This window comes from Bombina bombina, chromosome 8, assembly GCF_027579735.1.
Source record: "Bombina bombina isolate aBomBom1 chromosome 8, aBomBom1.pri, whole genome shotgun sequence".
In the NCBI taxonomy this organism is placed as follows: Eukaryota; Metazoa; Chordata; class Amphibia; order Anura; family Bombinatoridae; genus Bombina; species Bombina bombina.
Window position 1 is genome coordinate 295,705,974 of NC_069506.1, and position 22,329 is coordinate 295,728,302.

Sequence of the window (22,329 nt, forward strand, 5' to 3'; positions counted from 1 at the left end):
TCCGTATTCAGCATTGCACAAGCAGTTCTAGTGAACTGCTTGTGCAATACCGCCCCCTGCAGATTCACGGCCAATCGGCCGCTAGCAGGGGGTGTCAATCAGCCCGATCGTATAGGATCAGGTGGATTGATGTACGCAGCCTCAGAGGTGGCGTATGAGTTAAGGCTCGCATGGAAACAGGGTAAATTGGCCCAATTCGGCCAGTAATAAATTGACCCCATAGATACTCGTACACACAAACACATACTCTCAGAATCATGTATACATATGCAGACGCACAATCTGACACACATACACACACTGACCAAATCTCTCTGTGTTATAATGGGGTTACATCAAGATCCCCGTTTCCCAATACACCACCCGCATTCTCTGCCTCCCTCCCAGGCCCTGATTCTAGGATTTCTAGCTCTGGCTCTGCAGCAGGATTTTCCTGCCAGCACAGGGCACTGGAAACTGCTGGCTCTGCCAAAAACCCAGTGTGTGCTACAGCTCCCCAAACATCCCTTTATTTTTATTGTTCTGTTAATTACTGTTTAAACTTTAATAAGTCACTTCGTCAGGAGGGGACCTCTAGTGAAGAGATCTGTGCAAACAGAGTACTCGGAGGGACCTGGGTAAATCACAGCTTTTTCTCCAACGTGGGAATGTTTGTTTAGGAAGAAAACCTGTTATTTTAGGGACAGTTACAGAAAACAAGAATTGTGACAGTTAAATGATTGTGGCTGTGAAGCAGACGGCTGTAGGAAGCTTTATCCATGTGAAGTGCTAGAGACACACGGGAACTTGCAGAGATCTGCGAACCTGTGGGGTCTCACATCATAGGTCGCCAGTCACAGACCCACTTGCAGCAATAGGCAGATCCTACCACTTACCCAACTATATTCATGGTAAGGACCTAGTGCACAGAAGTCACATTGTCACTAATACAGAGGCATAGACAAAGAGAGACATCTAGTTGTATTTATAGGACAGGCCCAGAACATGGCCATACACTAGATACACAGGTTACATAGACTCTGCCAGGCATTTAATTCCATGCAGGGAAAATCATATTGATCCAATCACCTTCTGTGACACCTTAACTGTGAAGGGCTCCTATGCACTTATAAACACATATACATATTTAGAGAAGTGTATGTATCTATCTCTAGGTTAAAGCCCTTTGCAGGTCTTTTTTTTTCGGAGCCCTTATAACTTTTTTGTGCAATCATTTTTTTTAAAAAATAATTTTTATTAGATCTGTTATTTTGAGTGTAGCTGTACTTTTTAATGCATTTTTGATGTTTAGTGACATTTTTTTGTTTCACAAAACAGTTACCCAGAGTTCTGAGGTTGCGCATTCCCAATGTGCGTTAAATTCAATTGTGCTCAAGCGATCCCATTTACTTTAAATGTGTAATACGAGAGCTACATCTGTCGTGTGCGCAAACAGTCACGATAAACCCCTTATCACTCCAACGTAACTGTTACCGCGCCACACATAATCACAGTGGTCAGAATACAAACCCAGTTGGTATTCACTCATCTACATTTTTTTTTTTTTTTTTTAAAAGGTTGAAGTATTGGTACATAGAAATATTTTAAGAAATATAGAGCAATAATCTAACACATATTCTACAGAATTGTGTAAATAAAAATAGCACATCAATATGTGTCTCTTCATACACACATCTGTCCCCTGTGGGTAGGGAAAGCATCTATAAAAAAGCAAGGAAATTTCCATATTTGTGTAAATTGCTTTAAAAGCATTTTATCTTGTCATAAAAAGCAAGAGCGCTGCGCGAGCCATCCTGGCCTGAGATGATTGGACAGTAGTTCACAGTCTGCTAATGGCCATTTTGCTCCAGGGTGGCTTATTAAAAAATTTATACACAAATGCTTAAAATTGCATAAATTATTAAAAAAAACAAAAAAAACCAAGTAAGCACTTTAATCACTAGCACCCCCTGCCACTGCTGTCCACACAAAATGACAATGAAGCGAAAAAGCTGTCAGTTAGCCGGGCCTCAGATACTGTGTACACAATGAAGCAGGTAGAATTATTTGTTATAAGTTATGTGAATGACCTGGTACAAAGCTGCGCTTCTGGGCTGTGTTTTGCAGTTTGTCGTCAGGTTCGGTGTTATGTATTGCCATTATAAGGCGCCAGCCTTTACTCACCTGTCATGAAATTGTGTGCGTATGGTTTGTGTACAGCTAGTGATCTGCGGGTTTGTGCGATTCAAATCTCACAACAGTGTAGGTGCAAAAATCTTCAGAAATCACCAAAGTTAATGGGAGAAAGGTAAAAAAGGAAATGTACATAAATGTATTTAAATGCGAAATAGAAGTATTTGTACAATATACGTCCATTAGAGAAATGCTTCTAGTAAACGTTGTCATTGCTTTTCTGCATATCCTGTGAGGGCCGGTGCGCCAGTATTTAAACACTGCACCCTCTCAGAGATTCAGAATTAGAAATAAACACCACTGCCAGCTGTTTGAGCATGCACGTGCTTGAATACTGGTGCGCAGGCGCTAACAGCATATGTGCGTATGCCATAGAAAAGCATCAATAACCTTTACTAGAAGCATTTTTGCTAATATTGCAAAAATGTTTCTATTTGAAATTTAAATGCACTCACGCACATTTAATTTTTGACCCTTCTGTCCCTTTAATATTAAATCATCCCATAAAGTCATGGGGTTATGTTCCAATCCAGAAGGGTTTTCAGATTTGATGCATTAATAAACAGACCAGTTTTCCCTGACTTTATAATTTTTATTACGCACTGCAAAAATTTATCAGATACATTGGGGCATATTTATCGACGGGCGGACAGACATCGCTGGAAATCAACCCGATCGAGTACGATCTGGTTGATTGACACCCCCTGCTGGCAGCCTATTGGCCGCGAGTCTGCAGGGGGCATCGTTGCACCAGCAGCTCTTGTGAGCTGCTGGTGCAATGCTGAATACGGCGAGCGTATTGCTCGCCGTATTCAGCGAGGTCTGTCGGACCTGATCCGCACTGTCGGATCAGGTCCGACAGACCTTGATAAATAGAGGCCATTGTATGGAGAACACATCCCAGTGCTATTCCATTGCCCCAGAAAACACGTATCACATGATGTGTGCGTTTAATTTAGTAGCACGACTACTTTGAAGACACGTTTTACCTGGTTTTGAATGGCTGATCTTGGCTGTTTGCGCTTTTTGCTTGTTTTTAATGTTATAATTCTGCACATGCTCAGTTCATATGTGAGTAGTCACAATCTTCTCCTGGTTTGTTAAAAAAAAACATTTATAAAATAGGGAACTATTATACAAATAAAATAAAATGATGTTAGGACATTTAGAAAATGTTAATTATAAAATAACTCAATAGTGCAGTCCTAATTGCACACGTCACAAGCTGATATCATTGCAAACCCATTCTCACTCACAGGCAATGCTGATTTAGTTAGCCGCCATGGTTTTCCCCTGGAATTCTATTAGTCTGTTTTTACCCAATCTGTGTGTAAGAATCAGAATTTGGTCAGCTAAATAATTTTAGAATGACAATAATGCCATACAAAAACAAACCAAAAACCGCCCCAGATGAATACAAACTTTCTGCCCAACAAACTCAGATGGGGTATTGTTTGGGAGCCCATGCATGCACTCAGGAAATAGGTACTCACCTCACTTAATAACTAGATTAATGTGCACCGTTCTCAGTTTCTTTAGATTGAAAGTGCAAGGGACTTGGCCAACGTCCATACATGATTATTGAGTGGACGTAAGCCTCTGAAATAAAACTTTTTAAAAAATGCTAATACATACAATAATAAAATAACTTGACGCATGAGTTGTATATACCGTAAGGGCTGTTGCTAGACATTGCGCACAGTTCTCATCTGTAAAGTACATAACAGGAATCTGCAACGTAAGGGCTCGTTTCCAATAAGTCACTAAAAATGGAGCCGTAAACTACCAAAGTTGCCGACAACTAAAAGTATTTTACGACTCCAATTTAGTACAAGGTTTCCATTGAAATATTATGCTCAGTGTGCGCAATCAGTCTTTTTTCTTGTGTAATTATAAATTAACGTTGTGTTAACGCTTCCATCGGACGCCGGAATTCTCGAAAAGAACAGAAGTTCGTTGCTATGGTAATCTAAAACTTACACTATAAAAGTTATGTTTAACACATGTGCTCTTTACCTGTGATCGTCTCTAGAGAGAAAGACACAGGAATTATGCAGGTCTCAAAACAAAGATACATTGAATTTATGGGGGGAAACATTATTTTAAGGAACATTTTTTTTTGGTTTTATTACATTTTGACATTTATTGAAATATGTAATATTTATTGCTGCCCTAGGCATAGGCCTAGCTGGAATTATAGAATATGTTTTTGATTATATTTTTATATGTAAATATATATTGATATTTAAATAGGAACATAACTCCAACTAGTCCTATACCTGGGCCAGCAATAAAGTAAAACACTTCCATTGTTTGCCAACTTATCTCAATGGGAACTAGGCCTCAAAAAGCTTATTTTTTCCTTTTTTACACCTATTTGAGCTGTAATGTTTGAGACTTTATTGACAGCTTCTTAAAGTGTTTGCGTGTTCAATGGAATCCTGGTGTAAATTTGCGCTTGTCTATTATTTTCTGTGGGACGCATAATGACGTGCCATCGGAAACGGTCAATAAGCGTAATGGCTTCCAATGGCAGTTTTTTTCTTTTTGCAACTTCACACAAAACCATTTATGACTCAATGGAAATGAGCCCTTTGCTGGCAGACTGGTAACATTTACATTACTGATAGATAAAATGTAAGAACATCTGCATATACCATGTTCCTTGACGTGCCCGTGTGCATTTGTGATGTATTGGCAGACGTGAGTCTGTGTGCACAAGTTGTGGGTTATTGTGTTGGTAAGTGCAGAGCCGGAGGTGCCCTAGCAAGCTGGCGCGGGCAGGCAGGGCTGAGCTAGCTGTACATTGATTTGTGGCCATGGTGCAGCTGCCGACCTCTATTGAGGAACAAACATAATCAGCACTGACGCAAATTAGATGGTTATTCGTTTTGAAAATTGACAGAAAAACAATAAAAAAGATGAAATGCTCCCAAATCAATAGATATAATGAAATTCAAATAATCCGAGAGATGAGGTCTCCATGGCAACTGATAATGTGGAAAAGAAAACAATTTAATAAAGGACAGACACACTTTGCAAACAGATTGGCGAAGGGGGGGAGGAGGAGTTGGTTACTGTGTCTTCGTGAAGGATCACTGTCCGTCCCAAGGACGGCTGCAATAATTAAGAGGGCCTTTCGGTCCAGAAAGTGCAGATTCAGGTTTTAATACACAAAATTATTTCAGGAGCAGTGAATCGGAAAGTCGTTTGTTTTGACCTTCCAGTGAGGCCTGCAGCAGGGCATGGCGGAGACGCCAAGGCTGGAAGGGCTGAGTTATGGCATATTTGTGTTTTTATAGAGCTGAGGGGAGGGGGGAGAGGTTAAACAGTATTTACAGCTCACTTGTTTTCAGAAGGAGAGAGAAATCGAGTTTATGGAAAAAAAAATGCATGCTGGTGGATTGATTTTTCCCTCCCTGTTCCATGATGAGCAGAGGTGGGGGGTATGAAGAGGTCTGGTATGGGGTGAGACTATATGCTTGGGGCAGGAGTAACCGGGGCGCATTGTTCTTTTCCCAAATATGTGCAAAAATATGCACACCAATATTTACATGTATATCGAGCATATTCAAAAGGGGGGGTAGGAGCAGCTGCTGTACACGTGTCGCCCATAGTTGTTCTTCTATCTCTGTGATGTTGAAGGTCAGTTTTTGAGGGTCAGAGAATGATATGTTCAAACTATAACAATTTTAATCCAGAAATAATGAAAAACACATTGGAACATACATAATTCTCTGGATCGATTTTTGGAGGATTTTTTTTAAAATTTGTTCCTCAAGAGGTCTTCGCTGGTCAAGAATGTCATACCACTGAAGAATGGTCTCTTGCTCTGGTTTAATAATTACAGTGGATTAAAAACCAAACATTATAGACAATAGTCACTTAAAGGCTAATCTTTTGTTGTAGAGTTTACTTTTTTGGGTGAGATTTTGGAAAACAACTTTTGCAATAAAACCATTGAATAAGGCAGAATGGTGCTCATTTACAGAGAACATTATAGCACAATCATGCTCCATTTCTAAGTTTGTCAAGATGGGATAAAATCACCCTCTAATATTTACCTTATGTTTCAATGAAACAAATGCCACCTTGTAACCACCAGTGTTGGCCTTTTGAATATATGTGATGTACCACATTCTCACCTAATCTGTTCTGGTGTTATGTAAATTCCGCCAATGAGCTTTTATTAGGTGAATTAGAGAAGAGCAAAATTAGGGCCCCTCCTTAAGTTACATCACTATACATAGAACCAACCTGATTTTGTCCTGATGGTACTAAAGTTTCCAGTTATCACCAGCCCAAGTATGGATACACTCATGATAGTGTAACTATATTCCCCCATACAACTTGTACAGCCTTGTTCCAAAATGTTCTTTGGTACAAACCCAGGAATAAGGCCCATTATTTTAATAAATAATAATAATTCTATTACTTATATAGTATGTTCCTCACCACTTAATGATGTGAGAGTCAGCAGCTGGCAATAGCTATTATACCCAACATAATAGTACTCAATTTATCAGCCTCAGAAGGCTGAGGCCGCCATGACAGAAGTCAACCCCACAACCCAGATTTTTGTGCAGGTAACATAGACAGAAACATAAGTCATGAGTTATCTAAGGTTACTAGCGCTGCAGAATCTGTTGGCGCTCTACAAATAATCGATAATTATAGTAATACGATTGTTCATTTTCCTAATTATAGAGATGGGTAAATTATGCTGTTTTGTATTGAATGCCACATTATTGATAAACACTTGTTTATTCACTACACCAGCGGTGAATCACATTCCTAGAACAAGCTCCTTAAAGTTTATGGTGTAAACATATTATTGTGTCTGCTGGAATTTGTCAACCTTGTATAACCCCTGACCCTATAAAACTGGCTGTTTGCAGGGAGGTGGTATTTTTTCTTATTAATAAGAACAGAAATAAATAAATGCAATGGGGTGCAATTACCGCCCCCTAGCAGGGGGTGTCAATCAACCCGATCGTATTTGATCGGGTTGATTTCTGTCCGCCGCCTTAGAGCAGGCAGACAGGTTATGGAGAAGCAGTCTTTAGACCACTGCTTCATAACTTCTGTTCCGGCGAGCCCAAACAAGGGGCATTATGATCCCAAAGTGTGTGTCATAATACATCTTATACATGCAAACTAATGTAGTTTTATATACATAGTACCATCAGAAAGAGAGTACCGTAGTGTAATCAGAAACGCAATAAGTGCTGGTTAAATAAATATAGACTATTATTTGCATTTTACAGCACAACAACCACAGATACAGGCGGACAGGATTGTGACTTACTGGCAAGGAAAAAAGGTTAATTTTTTAAGCATTTTATTTTTATAAAATATATTTTGACAAAATTACTGATTCTGGAATTCCAGATTTGTGAATTAGTACTAATATGTGTGTATATAAATATTTACACCAGAAAGATTAGCAATATTGTGCTAGATTAGTGGTACTCCTACGTTAGCTAACTTGCCCGCATATTGCAAGTTGAAAGTAAACGTGTTCCGCTGAGCGCAATCTAAGTTTGCGCTTGTCGGGTTACTGAAGATCATGGGGCCGATTTATTAAGCAGCAAATGCTGCTTATTCCACACGAGCCTGCCGGAAACAAGAGTTAAGAAACAGCGGTCTTAAAGGGACAGTATACACCAATTTTCATTTAACGGCATGTAATAGACACTACTATAAAGAATAAAATGCACAGATACTGATAGAAAAATCCAATATAAAACTGTTTAATAACGTACTTAGAAGCTCCCAGTTTAGCTCTGTTAAACCCACTGAAATCCAGACCCCCCCCCCCCCTCTGCATATGTAAAGACTCTTTACACCAGTGTTTCCCAACTCCAGTCCTCAGGACAGGCCACATGTTTATTATATCTTAACTAGAGCACAGGTGAACTAAACAGCTGATGGGTGAACTGATTGTTTCACTTGTGCTCTAGTTCAGATATAATGAATATGTGGCCTGTTAAGGGTCCTGAGGACTGGAGTTGGGAAACACTGATCTACACAAACAGGAGCAAGCTGGAGTAGGTATACGTTGGTATTCTCCTAAAACTTTGGGGCTTGGTTAGAAGTCTGAAAATCAGTGCAATGTTATTTAAAAATAAGCAAAACTATCCATTTAAAAAAATAAAATAAAGCTGTAAGGACAATATAAATGGATCATCTACAAAACATTTATGCAAAGAAAAATCTAGTGTATAATGTCCCTTTAAGACCGCTGCTCCTTAACTCGTCTGCCACCTCTGAGGTGGCAGACTGCAATCATCCCGATCAAATATGATCAGGATGATTAACACCACCTGCTAGCAGCCGATTTTGCAGGGGGCAGCATTGCACAAGCATTTCACTAGAAATGCTTATGCAATTATAAATGCGGACAGCGTATGCTACAGCGAATCATGTCCATCCGGCATTTGATAAATCGTGTAAAGGGTGAGAGCTAAAATAAAAGTTGCACTAAACTCAACATAAATACATTAAACTTAAGTGTTACACTCATGTTTACATTATCTATTAAAAAGTTATATGGTATATGACAAGGTGTTTGAATAGAAAGCCTATATTATATATATATATATATATATATATATATATGTAATAGTCCTAAAGCCCGTGCAGACGGCCATTTCTTGCAGTACAGCGGTCCTACCCCTTGCTCTCTCTCTCCCCCTCTCTTTTGCTCTCTCTCCCCCCTCTCTTTTGCTCTCTCTCCCCCCTCTTTTGCTCCCTCTGTCTCTCCCCTCTCTTTTGCTCTCTCTCTCTCTCATCTCTTTTGCTCTCTCTCCCTCCCTCTCTTTTGTGCTCTCTCTCACTTTTTTTGCTCTCTCTCCCCCTGTCTTTTGCTCTCTCTCCCCCTCTTTTTTGCTTTCTCTCTCCCCCTCTATTTCTCTCTCCCCCTTTCTTTTGCTCTCTCTCCCCCTCTCTTTTGCTCTCTCCCCCCCTCTCTTTTGCTCTCTCTCCCCTTCTCTTTTGCCCTCTCTCTTCCCCTCTCTTTCGCTCTCTCTCCCCCTGTCTTTTGCTCTCTCTCCCCCCCCTTTTTGCTTTCTCTCTCTCCCCCCCTTTCTTTTGCTCTCTCTCTCTCTCCCCCTCTCTTTTGCTCTCTCCCCTCTTTTGCTCTCTCTCTCCCCTCATTTGCTCTCTCTCCCCTCTAATTTGCTCTCTCTCTCCCCCTCTCTTTTGCTTTCTCTGCCCCCTCTCTTTTTTCTCTCTCCCCCCTTCTCTTTTGCTTTCTCTCTCTCTCCCCCTCTCTTTTGCTCTCTCTTCCTCCTCTTTGGCTTTCTCTCTCAGCCGGACAGATAGCTCAGCATGCTAAGGCACTGTGGCTGAGCTCTGTAGCAACCCAAGGGTTGCAGGTTCGATCCATGGCGAGGTCCACTCAGCCTTTCAGCCTTCTGAGGTTGATAAAATGAGCAGCGCCTTGAGACCCTTATGGGTGATTAGCCGTGCTTTACAAGTACCCAATACATACGTACAATACATACGTTCTCCCCCCTGTTTGGCTCTCTCTCTCTTCCTCTCTTTTGCTCTCTCTCACCCTCTCTTTGGCTTTCTCTCTTCCCTCTCTTTGGCTTTCTCTCTTCCCTCTCTTTGGCTCTCTCTCTTTCCCCTCTTTGGCTCTCTCCCTTTCCCCTCTTTGGCTCTCTCCCCCCTCTTTGGCTCTCTCTCCCCCCTCTTTGGCTCTCTCTCCCCCCTCTTTGGCTCTCTCTCCCCTCTATTTGGCTCACTCTCCCCGCTATTTGGCTCTTTCTCCACCTCTTTTGCCTCTCTCTCGCAGCCACGGCCACTCCCGGCCGTCCACGCCCCCATTGCGGTGCCCCGTCTGACCACACCCCCATTGCGGTACCCCCCCCTGGTCACGCCCCCAACGCGGCGCTCCCGTTGGCCACGCCACACCACCTCTCTCTGCTGTCAGGATCCTAAAGGCCAGTGTGTTTGTCCTTGCACAGTCTCTACTGCGCATGACAGCTTCGGACACACTTGGCCTTTTATATTATAGGATATGCCTATATGTGTATACATGTGTAGTTATGTATTTATATGTGTATACATGTGTAGCTATGTATTTATATGTGTATACATGTGTAGTTATGTATTTATATGTGTATACATGTGTAGTTATGTATTTATATGTGTATACATGTGTAGTTATGTATTTATATGTGTATACATGTGTAGTTATGTATTTATATGTGTATACATGTGTAGTTATGTATTTATATGTGTATACATGTGTAGTTATGTATTTATATGTGTATACATGTGTAGTTATGTATTTATATGTGTATACATGTGTAGTTATGTATTTATATGTGTATATACATACATATATACACATATAAACACATATACACACGCGCGCTCTGGAGCCCTTACCACTCAAATACTTTCAAAACATAAAAAATCATTTTAATTCAATTTTGATATTTAATAATGTGTTTTACTGTGTATTTACATTCCAATGTTCCTCACATAGGGGAAAATGTTCTTAGTATTTTAAAAATATATTCCTATATATATCTGTATATATCTATATTCATATAGATATATAGGCATAGACATATTTATATATATATATATATATAAAAATAAAATTTAGTTCTATGTGAAGACAATGGGGCCGATTTAACAACGGCCGAATGGCCCCTAATCGCCAGGCTCGCTGGAACAGGAGTGAAGAAGCAGCGGTCTTATATGCCGCCTCTGAGCCTGCGTATGCTGTCGGCATTCAGCGATGTCTGGCTACAGCGGATCATGTCCACCAGACATTGATAAATCGGCCCCAATGTGTGACAACGGTGTCTTTGTTGGAACTTTATACATAGAATGGACGAAAGGAGGTAGCGCCTGTACTTTTTATGTAGGATAATAGGCGCACACGGATGGGCTTGTTGCTTATTTCTGTTTCATTATCAGGGCTAAGAAAAAGATTGCAGAGGTGGTAGAAATGGTGACTCTTGGTTTTCAGTGTTTCTGTAACTGTTGAGTGTGTGTAAGTCAGACTGCAATAGATAGATAGACATATATATACATATAGATAGATAAATAGATAGATATAGACAGACAGCTAGAGATAGATAGATAGATAGATAGATACATAGATAACAGATAGATAGAGAGATACAGATATAGACCGATAGATAGATAGATAGACAGATATAGACATATGGATAGATAGATAGATATATAGATAGATATAGACAGACAGCTAGATATAGATAGACAGATAGATAGATATATAGATAGATGATAGAGAGATAGATGGAGAGATACAGCTATATATAGAGATAGATAGATAGATAGATAGATGGATAGATAGATAGATAGATAGATAGATAGATAGATAGATAGATAGAGATAGACAGATATAGATAGATGACAGATAGAGAGATAGATGGAGATATACAGCTATAGATATAGATAGACAGATAGATAGATAGATAGATAGAGAGATATAGATAGATAAATAAATAGATTGACAGATATAGATTGACAGATCGAGATAGACAGATATAGATAGACTGACAGATAGATGGAGATATACAGCTATAGATAGATAGATAGAGATTGACAGATATAGATAGACAGACATAGATAGATGACAGATAGAGATAGATATATAGATAGATAGATAGATAGATAGATAGATAGATAGATAGACGGACAGATATATATAGATAGATAGAAACATAGAATTTGACGGTAGATAAGAACCAAAAAGGCCCATCAAGTCTGCCCATATTAAATGTTACTATTTCCTTAGGATAGCCTTATGCATATCCCAGGCATTTTTAAATTCCTTTACAGTCTTAACAACCACCTCAAATGGAAGTTTATTCCATGAATCCACCACCCTTTCTGTAAAAAATGCTTCCTTAAATTTCTCCTGAATCTGCTACCCTCTAACTTTAGATTGTGACCCCTTGTTTTGGCATTTATTTATTTTTGTGAAAAATGCTTTCAGCTTCTATTTTATTAAGTTCCTTCATATATTTGAAGGTTTCTATCCTGTCACCTCTTTCCCTTCTATCCTCTAAACTATACATATGTATAGATAGATATAAATAGATAGATAGATAGATAGATAGATAGATAGATAGATAGATAGATAGACAGACAGCTAGATATAGACAGACAGATAGATAGATGACAGAGAGATACAGATATAGATTGATAGAGATAGATAGATACATAGATAGATAATAGATAGATAGAGAGATACAGATAGATAGATAGATATATATAGATAGAAAGATAGATAGATTGATAGATAAACAGACAGATACATAGACAGATATAGACAGACAGAGAGAAAGTGAGTTTGCTGTGCAGCTAGCGTGCTCAGGAAGATTTGGTACCTATAATGCTATGGGCAACACACAAACAGTCCCTGCAGCCACTACATTCTGATCTTCTATGGGACACGGAGAGCTCAGCTGTCACAGGGCATAATATGCTACTGTGGGCACAGAATGCTTTAGGACGGTATATTTTCTGTTAGGTTTTACCCTCCTGGTACGAGAGCTCAGCTGTCAGGGCATAAGATGCTACTGTGGGCACAGAATGCTTTAGGACGGTATATTTTCTGTTAGGTTTTACCCTCCTGGTACGAGAGCTCAGCTGTCAGGGCATAAGATGCTGCTGTGGGCACAGAATGCTTTAGGACAGTATATTTTCTGTTAGGTTTTACCCTCCTGGTTCCAGGACCTTGCACCTATGCTGCCAGCCTGCTCCCAGTGCCTGCGCGTGCACAACAATGTGCGTCTCACAGAGGTTGTTACTCCAGCATTGTTTCAGCTCAGGATACATCCTTAGGAAGAAATATGTGCTCATTTTTCTTAAGCAGCGCTCACACTGAATGAAATGTTTAGAAGTCTCGCCAAGGGGTAACTTTATTTCCTACCAGGGAGTTCACAGCACACAGACAGAGCCATAAAGCAGAGTGCAGGGATCTGACAGCCGGCCATGCATTAGAAGTCCCATAACTCAGAGGGGTGGCGGGATCTGTCCCCCTGCTAGCACAGAGTGATTTACACACAGGGGAGGGGGCTCATTGCTCAGGATAACCAGAGGGGCCAAGTACAATTAACAGATCTAGAGAGAGCAGAAAGTGCCTTGTGCTAATGACAGACAACAGTCCCAATGAGAGAGACAAGGGCATTGTGTGAGCCAATAATACTGCAGCACCACAGAATCCCACAGTTCCATGATACATATCTGTATGCAGCTGTTTATTACAGGTAAATAGCACATTCCCACTACTCATAGGAAACACGTGCAGCATCTAGTCAACCTGAGAAGCAATATGACTTCTGAGTGTATTCTGTATCATGTGATAATACTACTCTGCAATGGGTAAAGCTCCCAGCTGAGGCCCAGGTTACATGTACAGCGCTATTGATATCACAGGGCGCGCTATAAATACCGTGAGCCGCTCTCAGAATAGTGCGCAGTCTAATATTACATGTGCAGCGCTATTGATATCACAGGGTGCGCTATAAATACCGTGAGCCGCTCTCAGAATAGTGCGCAGTCTGACATTACATGTGCAGCGCTATTGATATCACAGGGTGCGCTATAAATACCATGAGCCACTCTCAGAATAGTGCGCAGTCTGACATTACAAGTGTAGCGCTATTGATATCACAGGGTGCGCTATAAATACTGTGAGCCGCTCTCAGAATAGTGCGCAGTCTGACATTACAAGTGTAGCGCTATTGATATCACAGGGTGCGCTATAAATACTGTGAGGCGCTCTCAGAATAGTGTGCAGTCTGACATTACATGTCAATCGTTAAAATGAATTTCAAGAGAATGTTTAGTGCGGCCAACATCTCTTTAGCACACCCTGTACTTTCAATGAATAGCGCAACCAAAGGTGCCGTCCGATGTCAGTGCCATGTTTAAAGTCACTGAGCTCTTCAGTACCACCTGTTGAACTGATTGTCTATGCAGATTTTATGGGTATTTGCAGGGCTAGATTCTATGCACATATGAGCAATGGATGTGGCTGTAACACTTGAACTGAATAATTAGAAGGACCATATAGTGTATGTTTGTCTGATACACTAATTATACTTTTTACATGGCACTCACTATATAAATATGTCCTGCTATTTCTGTCGTACAGCTACATTTTGTACTGCTGGACAGTGAATGGTATATATCACAGTGTGTGCTGTGTACGTTACGTGTCAGTGTACTCAGTAAATTTGTTCTCAATATGCTAATAGCCGGTCGAGTGTCACAGGTCACATAGGTTAGTGGGTACTATGACACTAACCAAAAAAAACGCTGAGAAGGTTTTCAGGACCGCCGCCAAAGATTTAATATTTGTTTGAAATGAGAAACGATTCTCAAATGAATTTGGAGAGCTGTGGAATTAATGTCACCTCCCTTTCAATTCCTGATGCCTGCTGATTTGAATATTTATAAATATCAGTAAATTATTTATTGGGGCAATCTGCTCTACCAGTTACCGATTGCTTTTAACACTTTGACTTCTGAAACTGTATGAGTAATTGGGAAGGTCTGTGCTGGCTTGTGTATATAAATATTAATTTCTTTATTTTATGATTTTATTAGCGCACGCGGATGCCTACATGGTGCATAATATTATATGGATATATTTCGTTTTTGTAAAATCAATGAATATGCGATTTTATTTGTATTTATTTGAGAAACTGATAAAGAAGTAGGGAACAAACTGTAGGCAAGATTATTTTTTTGTTAAATATTTAATTTTCTTGCCTAAACCAATTTAAACACGGGTTGTTCCCTAAAAACGATTTAAATATAACACATTATTATCCTATATCTCAAAGCAGTAGTTACAAATACTTTTTTTAACATGTTAAGCATTTTGCATTTTTATAATTCTGGTCATAATATACATGTATAGAAAAGGCTATACTGCCCCTTGCAGATTTGAACTATTTATCCATATATAACATGAATATTTATATTTAGATCTTGCTCCATACACACACGAGGTTGAACATTCTCTACATTGTGTAGTATATGAGATAACCATACTGCAAATCATTTTTAGCTTGCAGTTTTTATGGTTTACTCTTCTCCCAACACGGTCCAGATGGGAGAAATCAATAGACAAAGAGAAAAATAGTGCGATTACATTTGTAATACTTTGGGTTGCATGTGTTCCTACATAGTACTGGACATCTGCCCATGTGTTTGGTGACAATGTTTACAGATGTACATACTGTTGTCTGTTTTCACCTTAGCACAATATCATAGAGGTGACAGCTACCAATTTGTTGCAGGGATACAAGTCCTGATGTTTATTGCTGAGTTGTCTGACTGCAGAGAGAATCAGTTTATCAGATGCGAGTAATTAAGTTTATCTAATGAAAATACACAGGATTAATATTTCATCTGGCTATTTTGGGGATTTGGTGCTAATGAGCTGTGTGACTGTCGGGTTTGGGAACAGCTGTCCCTCCAATAAAAAGCCAAAACAGACAATGCGACACCAGTTTTCTTTAGGAAACAACAATAACAGGGGTTAGAAAAGCTAAATAGCAAAACCGATGTGTAAGGCAATAAACAGGAGGGTGTTGTGTGCCAAGGATAACCGCAGCAGTGCTAGATTTAATGATGGTATCATGTGTAATGGTTATTTGGTGTACTGTTTGTGTATTGAGACTGGAGAGACATGGGCCAAATGTGAGCGGGCAAAGTGTCATACATCCAAGAGATGGGCAATTTTGTGCGGAAGCCGGGCCATCTATAAATTGCTTGTCAGCAAGCCGGGGGATATTTGCGAGCAGTAGATGAGCTGTTTTATGAGCAACATGTGGGCTTCTTGTGAGCAAGATATTAGGCAGCTTTGAGTGAGCATCGGTAGAGAGACCTTAGCTGATCCCATTATTGCAAAGTAGTTTTGTGGGTCAGTTTACTCCATGTCAGCATTCTTCAAGCTCAGGCCTGGCATCGCGTAAATAATCCAACAATACAGAAAAAAGTGAATTCTGCTAGACGGAGGTCTCTTCCCAGCTACCCCCTGCGAGAAATGAAGTCTGGAGCTGCTCTGGGAGCTAGAAATTCCCAAGGTTGCCAACAAGGGACAGCACAAAGCTAAGGTCATTTCCCGGACTAAAAGCAATAATGTGTTTTATTGATAAACCGGCACAGTTAGCTGCGTCCTGTGCCCACAGAGCTCCAGATATTGTCCCACAAAGCATCAGACACCCTTTCTACCGCACATAGCCTCAGAACCACTAGCCAAAGACAACCTGATTTATTTATTTGTGTGCATATATATCCTGGGAGCCTCTACTATGTTTTACTCCTCATTCTGTTATATAATGGGGTTGGTACATTTGACACTGAGGAGCAACCCAGAACCATGTTTAGTAGAATGGGTTTTATATAGGGATGTAAAAGATTCCGAAAAATTCTGCACTTCTTTAGAGATGTGACCCTTATTTCACAAGATTTGTCAGTCAGTGTTGTGTAAGCTTTGTTTAGCTCTGTGTAGGCACAAACACATCTCGCTGGTCTTAAAACATTGTCTTGTGATATAATTACATAGTAGTAATGGTGATGCAAAGATACAGGGATGTTAAACTAAAACAATGTATATGAATGAGGGTTTTTTGGGGGGGTAGAAATATGGTAGCTAATGGTGTTTATTTTTGTTCTGAAGCTAGCAGGAAGTGCAATAAATTGCTCATTGGCTGGTAAAAACGACTCCTAGAACTGTATTGGTGGACAGTCACATGCACAAGCATAACAAACAGCAGAATGTATATTTTTTAGCTCAGCACATTTGTTTTAAAACTGTATATTTGCAATGCAACAAATAAAGAAAAGAATTTCATTAAACAGGTGAGACTAGAAATGTAAAAACCTCTCCAGTGACACTTTGTTTCCCATTCCTGTGGTATGTAGTTTGCTTTTGCACTAAAATTTGGAAAGCTTTCTTACACTTTAGTGAATCATTTCCATGGAGTGACGTAAGAACTAGAGGTTTTATAAATTGTGACTGTAGTTGCCTGTCCCAAGAAGCTGACACTCTCTAGCAGAGCCGCATCATTGTGACACAGTGATCAGTATACCCCCAAGGCATCTATAGGCAGTAACCTAAACAGACCCCCGACTGCCAGCATTGTTTAAAGAGGAAGTTGTGTGTGTAAATACGGTAGTTGGGGACTTTGTTCTGGGAAAGAGATGAAAAAGTTTAGTTTGACAGGACAGGCTTATAAATGTCTTCCTTATATTGATGTGAAATGTAAAAACGAGGGTTACGTTACACAAAACGGATGTTTATTTGAGCAATCTCAATTAACTACTGCAGCACTGCACAGCGGATTTAACCTCCCTGTATTCATATCCAGTGAGGTCAAGGCATCTATTACAGATATGTTGTCTCCGCTCACGGCAAGGCTTCATGGGCTGCTAAATACACAGCTTTACTTGCCAAACACTCCTATTTCTCATCACGAGCACATTTTGCAAGTCTGTCTCTCCCGTATCACTCTCGCTCCCTACTTATCTTAGTCTTTCCCATGGGATCAGTGACTCTCGGATTCACATTGTAATCTCAGTATCTCTGGGTATTTTCAGACCTTTAACCTTTACAAACATTTTGCTCTGGTTGGGTAGGAATTGGGTTTCTGACTATTTCAGCAATAGGTTTCTATGGGCAGGTGTGCGCCTGTCTGTCCGTATACACTATACAGTCGCTTACTTCCGTGTGTTACAGAAGCTGTCAGGAGTTTATGCTGTGCAGTACTTGTGTTGGCCCTTTGTCAGCAGGTCTAACCTCTTCTCTGTTTGTACTGAGCTGTCAGGTCAGAGGCTTAGAGCCTAGTAGGGGGTCCTAACAAGACTCTTCTCAAATGAGACAGTTATTGTTAGGGAATAAAGGATCTATTGTGCCCTTCTCATGTCACAGACGTCAGCTCATAGTCTTTATTTAGGGCCCACTCATGTATATGTGGATAGTCCAGACCAAATGTTCATTTGTCAGAATTGTGTTTTTAGGAATTTCTTTTTTTTTTACATTGTTTACAGTTTCTCTCATTTTTCTTTCCCTGTCTTGTAGCTGAAAGAAGCGTTTGCACTGACGCAACCTCAGGAAAGCCGAAGATGGCTGCCAAGCGGAAAGGCGGCCTGAAACTAAATGCGATCTGTGCCAAACTGAGCCGGCAAGTGGTATCAGAACAGGGGACAGAATTTGGGGATGCAGAACTGGCGCCCCTCGAAAACAGCAGCGATAGAGAAGGAGAGCAGGTACAGGAAGCAGACCCCACAGACAGTTTGAATGCTGAGTATAGGGCTGCAGAGGAGGATAAGCGGCGCAGAGAAGTAATAGAAAAATGGGTCAACGGGGAATATACGGAAGATGCGCCAGAAAGGATGAGCAGGATTTGTAAGAGGATAGGAGTGGCCGAGCTTCCCCCTGAAGGCGTCTACATGGTACAACCTAAGGGATGCAGCGATGAAGAAGACAACCATGAAGAATCACGTGTCCCCCAAGGCAGCAGATACCAAGAGGAAAGAGATACAGAGAGAGCTCCCTCAAAGGATGTGCCCGAAGCAACTACTAAACCGACCTCAGGGGCAGCAGCGTCAGGTGAGTGAACACAGGCAAAATAAAGCTGCTTGTCCATCAATAGCATTAAATGTTGTTATCTATGAACCTTACAGTCAGCTACCACATGGTATATATATATATATATATCACCCCTTTATGAGTACCCCGAAACGTTACATTAAAGCCTATATCCAGAGAGTTACTGATCCAGTTCTGCTGTATGTAATTCCAATCGACTACCCTGGTTCAGTGTCTTGAGTTTATGAGATTGTGTCTGCTGGGGAAATATATATACAATATATATACAGTATATATATACATACATACATACACCTGTATATTTATATATATACATACATACACCTGTATATTTATATATATACATACATACACCTGTATATTTATATATATACATACATACATACACCTGTATATTTATATATATACATACATACACCTGTATATTTATATATATATACATACATACACCTGTATATTTATATATATATATATATATATATATACATACATACACCTGTATATTTATATATATACATACATACACCTGTATATTTATATATATACATACATACACCTGTATATTTATATATATATATATATACATACATACACCTGTATATTTATATATATATATATATACATACACCTGTATATTTATATACATACATACATACACCTGTATATTTATATATATACATACATACACCTGTATATTTATATATATATATATACATACATACATACACCTGTATATTTTTATATATATATACATACATACATACACCTGTATATTTATATATATACATACATACATACACCTGTATATTTATATATATATATATATATATATATATATATATACATACATACACCTGTATATTTATATATACATACATACATACACCTGTATATTTATATATATATACATACACCTGTATATTTATATATATATATATACATACATACACCTGTATATTTATATATATACATACATACATACACCTGTATATTTATATATATACATACATACACCTGTATATTTATATATATACATACATACATACACCTGTATATTTATATATATATATACATACATACACCTGTATATTTATATATATATACATACATACATACATACACCTGTATATTTATATATATACATACATACACCTGTATATTTATATATATACATACATACACCTGTATATTTATATATATACATACATACATACACCTGTATATTTATATATATACATACATACATACACCTGTATATTTATATATATACATACATACATACACCTGTATATTTATATATATACATACATACATACACCTGTATATTTATATATATACATACATACACCTGTATATTTATATATATATACATACATACACCTGTATATTTATATACATACATACATACACCTGTATATTTATAAACATACATACATACACCTGTATATTTTTATATATATATACATACATACACCTGTATATTTATATATATACATACATACACCTGTATATTTATATATATACATACATACACCTGTATATTTATATATATACATACATACACCTGTATATTTATATACATACATACATACACCTGTATATTTATATATATACATACATACACCTGTATATTTATATATATATACATACATACACCTGTATATTTATATACATACATACATACACCTGTATATTTATATACATACATACATACATACACCTGTATATTTTTATATATATATATATATATATATACATACATACACCTGTATATATCATTTCCTCTCACTATATGGCTAGATATATAAACCACTTCAAGTTACCATCTAATAAGCACATATGTAGATGCAGCCTTGTTGCCGCTTTGCAGACGATCAGGGAAGCTTGTTTATATATCAGTAGTACTGAGGCGGTCTGAGCTCTGGCAGTGCTGTCACTGGTTGGCTGCAAGTGGCAGTGCTTTGCAAGGCTCATAATTATGCATGAAGATATAAACAGAGCTGTTTAATTATCCTTCACCACATCAGTGACAAAGTAATTAACAAACATTGTTAGATCAATGGGAAGATGTGTGACCTTCAGCAGATGCCCAGAGAAAGCCTTTCCCTCTGAGGCACAAGGTGACTCCGCTAGTTGTGAGCACTCACATGAAGCTATAGCACACGTATGAACAACACGTCGGCACGCACAGTAGCGATCCACAGGGATACTGTACACTGATCTCATCGTTACTGCTTTTCTTTCTATTGATATAAGTATCTGATTCTGGTGCTGTGTCCCCTGATACCTTACTGAGGGACACAAGAGGAAGAGCAACACAGGCACTGAACAGACACTACACATATAGAGCTAGATTACCAGAAGAGCGTTATTTACCGCTCGCGTGTTAACTCCGGTACGCTTATTGCACGCGTCAGGATGCACTTGTATTACAAGTTGAAAGCAAAAGGTTTTCGCTCTTGCGTTAACCCGATGCGCGCAAAAAGCAGAAGTATGTTCTATTTATTCATAAATACATATATCTGATGGTATTTTAATAGGAATATCTATTTGTAAATACTTAGAACATATTCCCTTATGTGAAGAACATTGGGATATGAAATATGTGAAATATTTACAGTACATACACAGTTAAACACTTTATTAAATATGAATATTACATAAATATGCTTTTACATGTTTTCAGCTACTTGAGTGCAAAGGGCTCCAATGCAGTTCTATACATGTATGTATATATATTTATGTGTTTATATGTGTATATATATCTATAAGTACATATAAATACACACATACATATAGTACACACATATAAACATTATTTTATTTTTTTTAGATAGTGTTATGATTGTAACTGTACTTTTAAATGTAATTTCCATCTAAAGGGGAGGAGAGTCCACGGCTTCATTCATTACTTGTGGGAATAAAGAACCAGGCCACCAGGAGGAGGCAAAGACACCCCAGCCAAATGCTTAAATACCTCCCTCATCTCCCAGTCATTCTTTGCCTTTCGTCACAGGAGGTTGGCAAAGAAGTGTTGGAAGATTCGGAGTAGTTTCTTATGGAGGGTAGTACTCTTTGGAATGAGACTGGAGTTTTAAGTAGTCCTGTCAGCCTCTTAGTGAGAGCATGGATGAAAGTTTGAGTCCGGAGATGCAGGGAGAGTCTTTCTGCAAAACCATCCCGACTCATTTTAACAGCTCCATAAGCAATCAGCGTTGACGAGTTTCTCTGCCTGCTTTCTACACTCAAGTCCATGTCAGGGGCGATGCTACTACACTGTCACACTTGAGCGGCCGTGTTCCTGTTCCACGGCATAGATTCTGGTAAGATTGTTTCTGTTTTTATACACATAATGATAAAGCAGAAGACCGGGTCACAGTGTGATACCTTTTATCTATATAGAATCATGGGTTAATATCCCTGCTTGGGAGATTATTGAACAGGGGGTGTTTATACATAATATTGTTTATTGTGTCATTGCTGCGATATGTGTGAGATGAGGCCCTGGCAAAGGGTGGACTTTAGTTTCATTT

General features: G+C 38.9%; 1 protein-coding gene across 11 annotated transcripts in view; it reads left to right on the top strand.

The window, feature by feature from the left end:
- Positions 1 to 22,329, top strand: part of CASZ1 (castor zinc finger 1) — a 569,556-nt gene that overhangs the window by 512,586 nt on the left and 34,641 nt on the right. For all 11 annotated transcript variants that reach the window (XM_053691479.1, XM_053691482.1, XM_053691481.1 and 8 more), the window contains one exon: positions 18,266 to 18,796. In XM_053691479.1, the coding sequence (XP_053547454.1) occupies positions 18,310 to 18,796 (487 nt within the window). In that variant the 5' untranslated portion in view covers positions 18,266 to 18,309. The remainder of the gene's footprint in view (positions 1 to 18,265; positions 18,797 to 22,329) is intronic.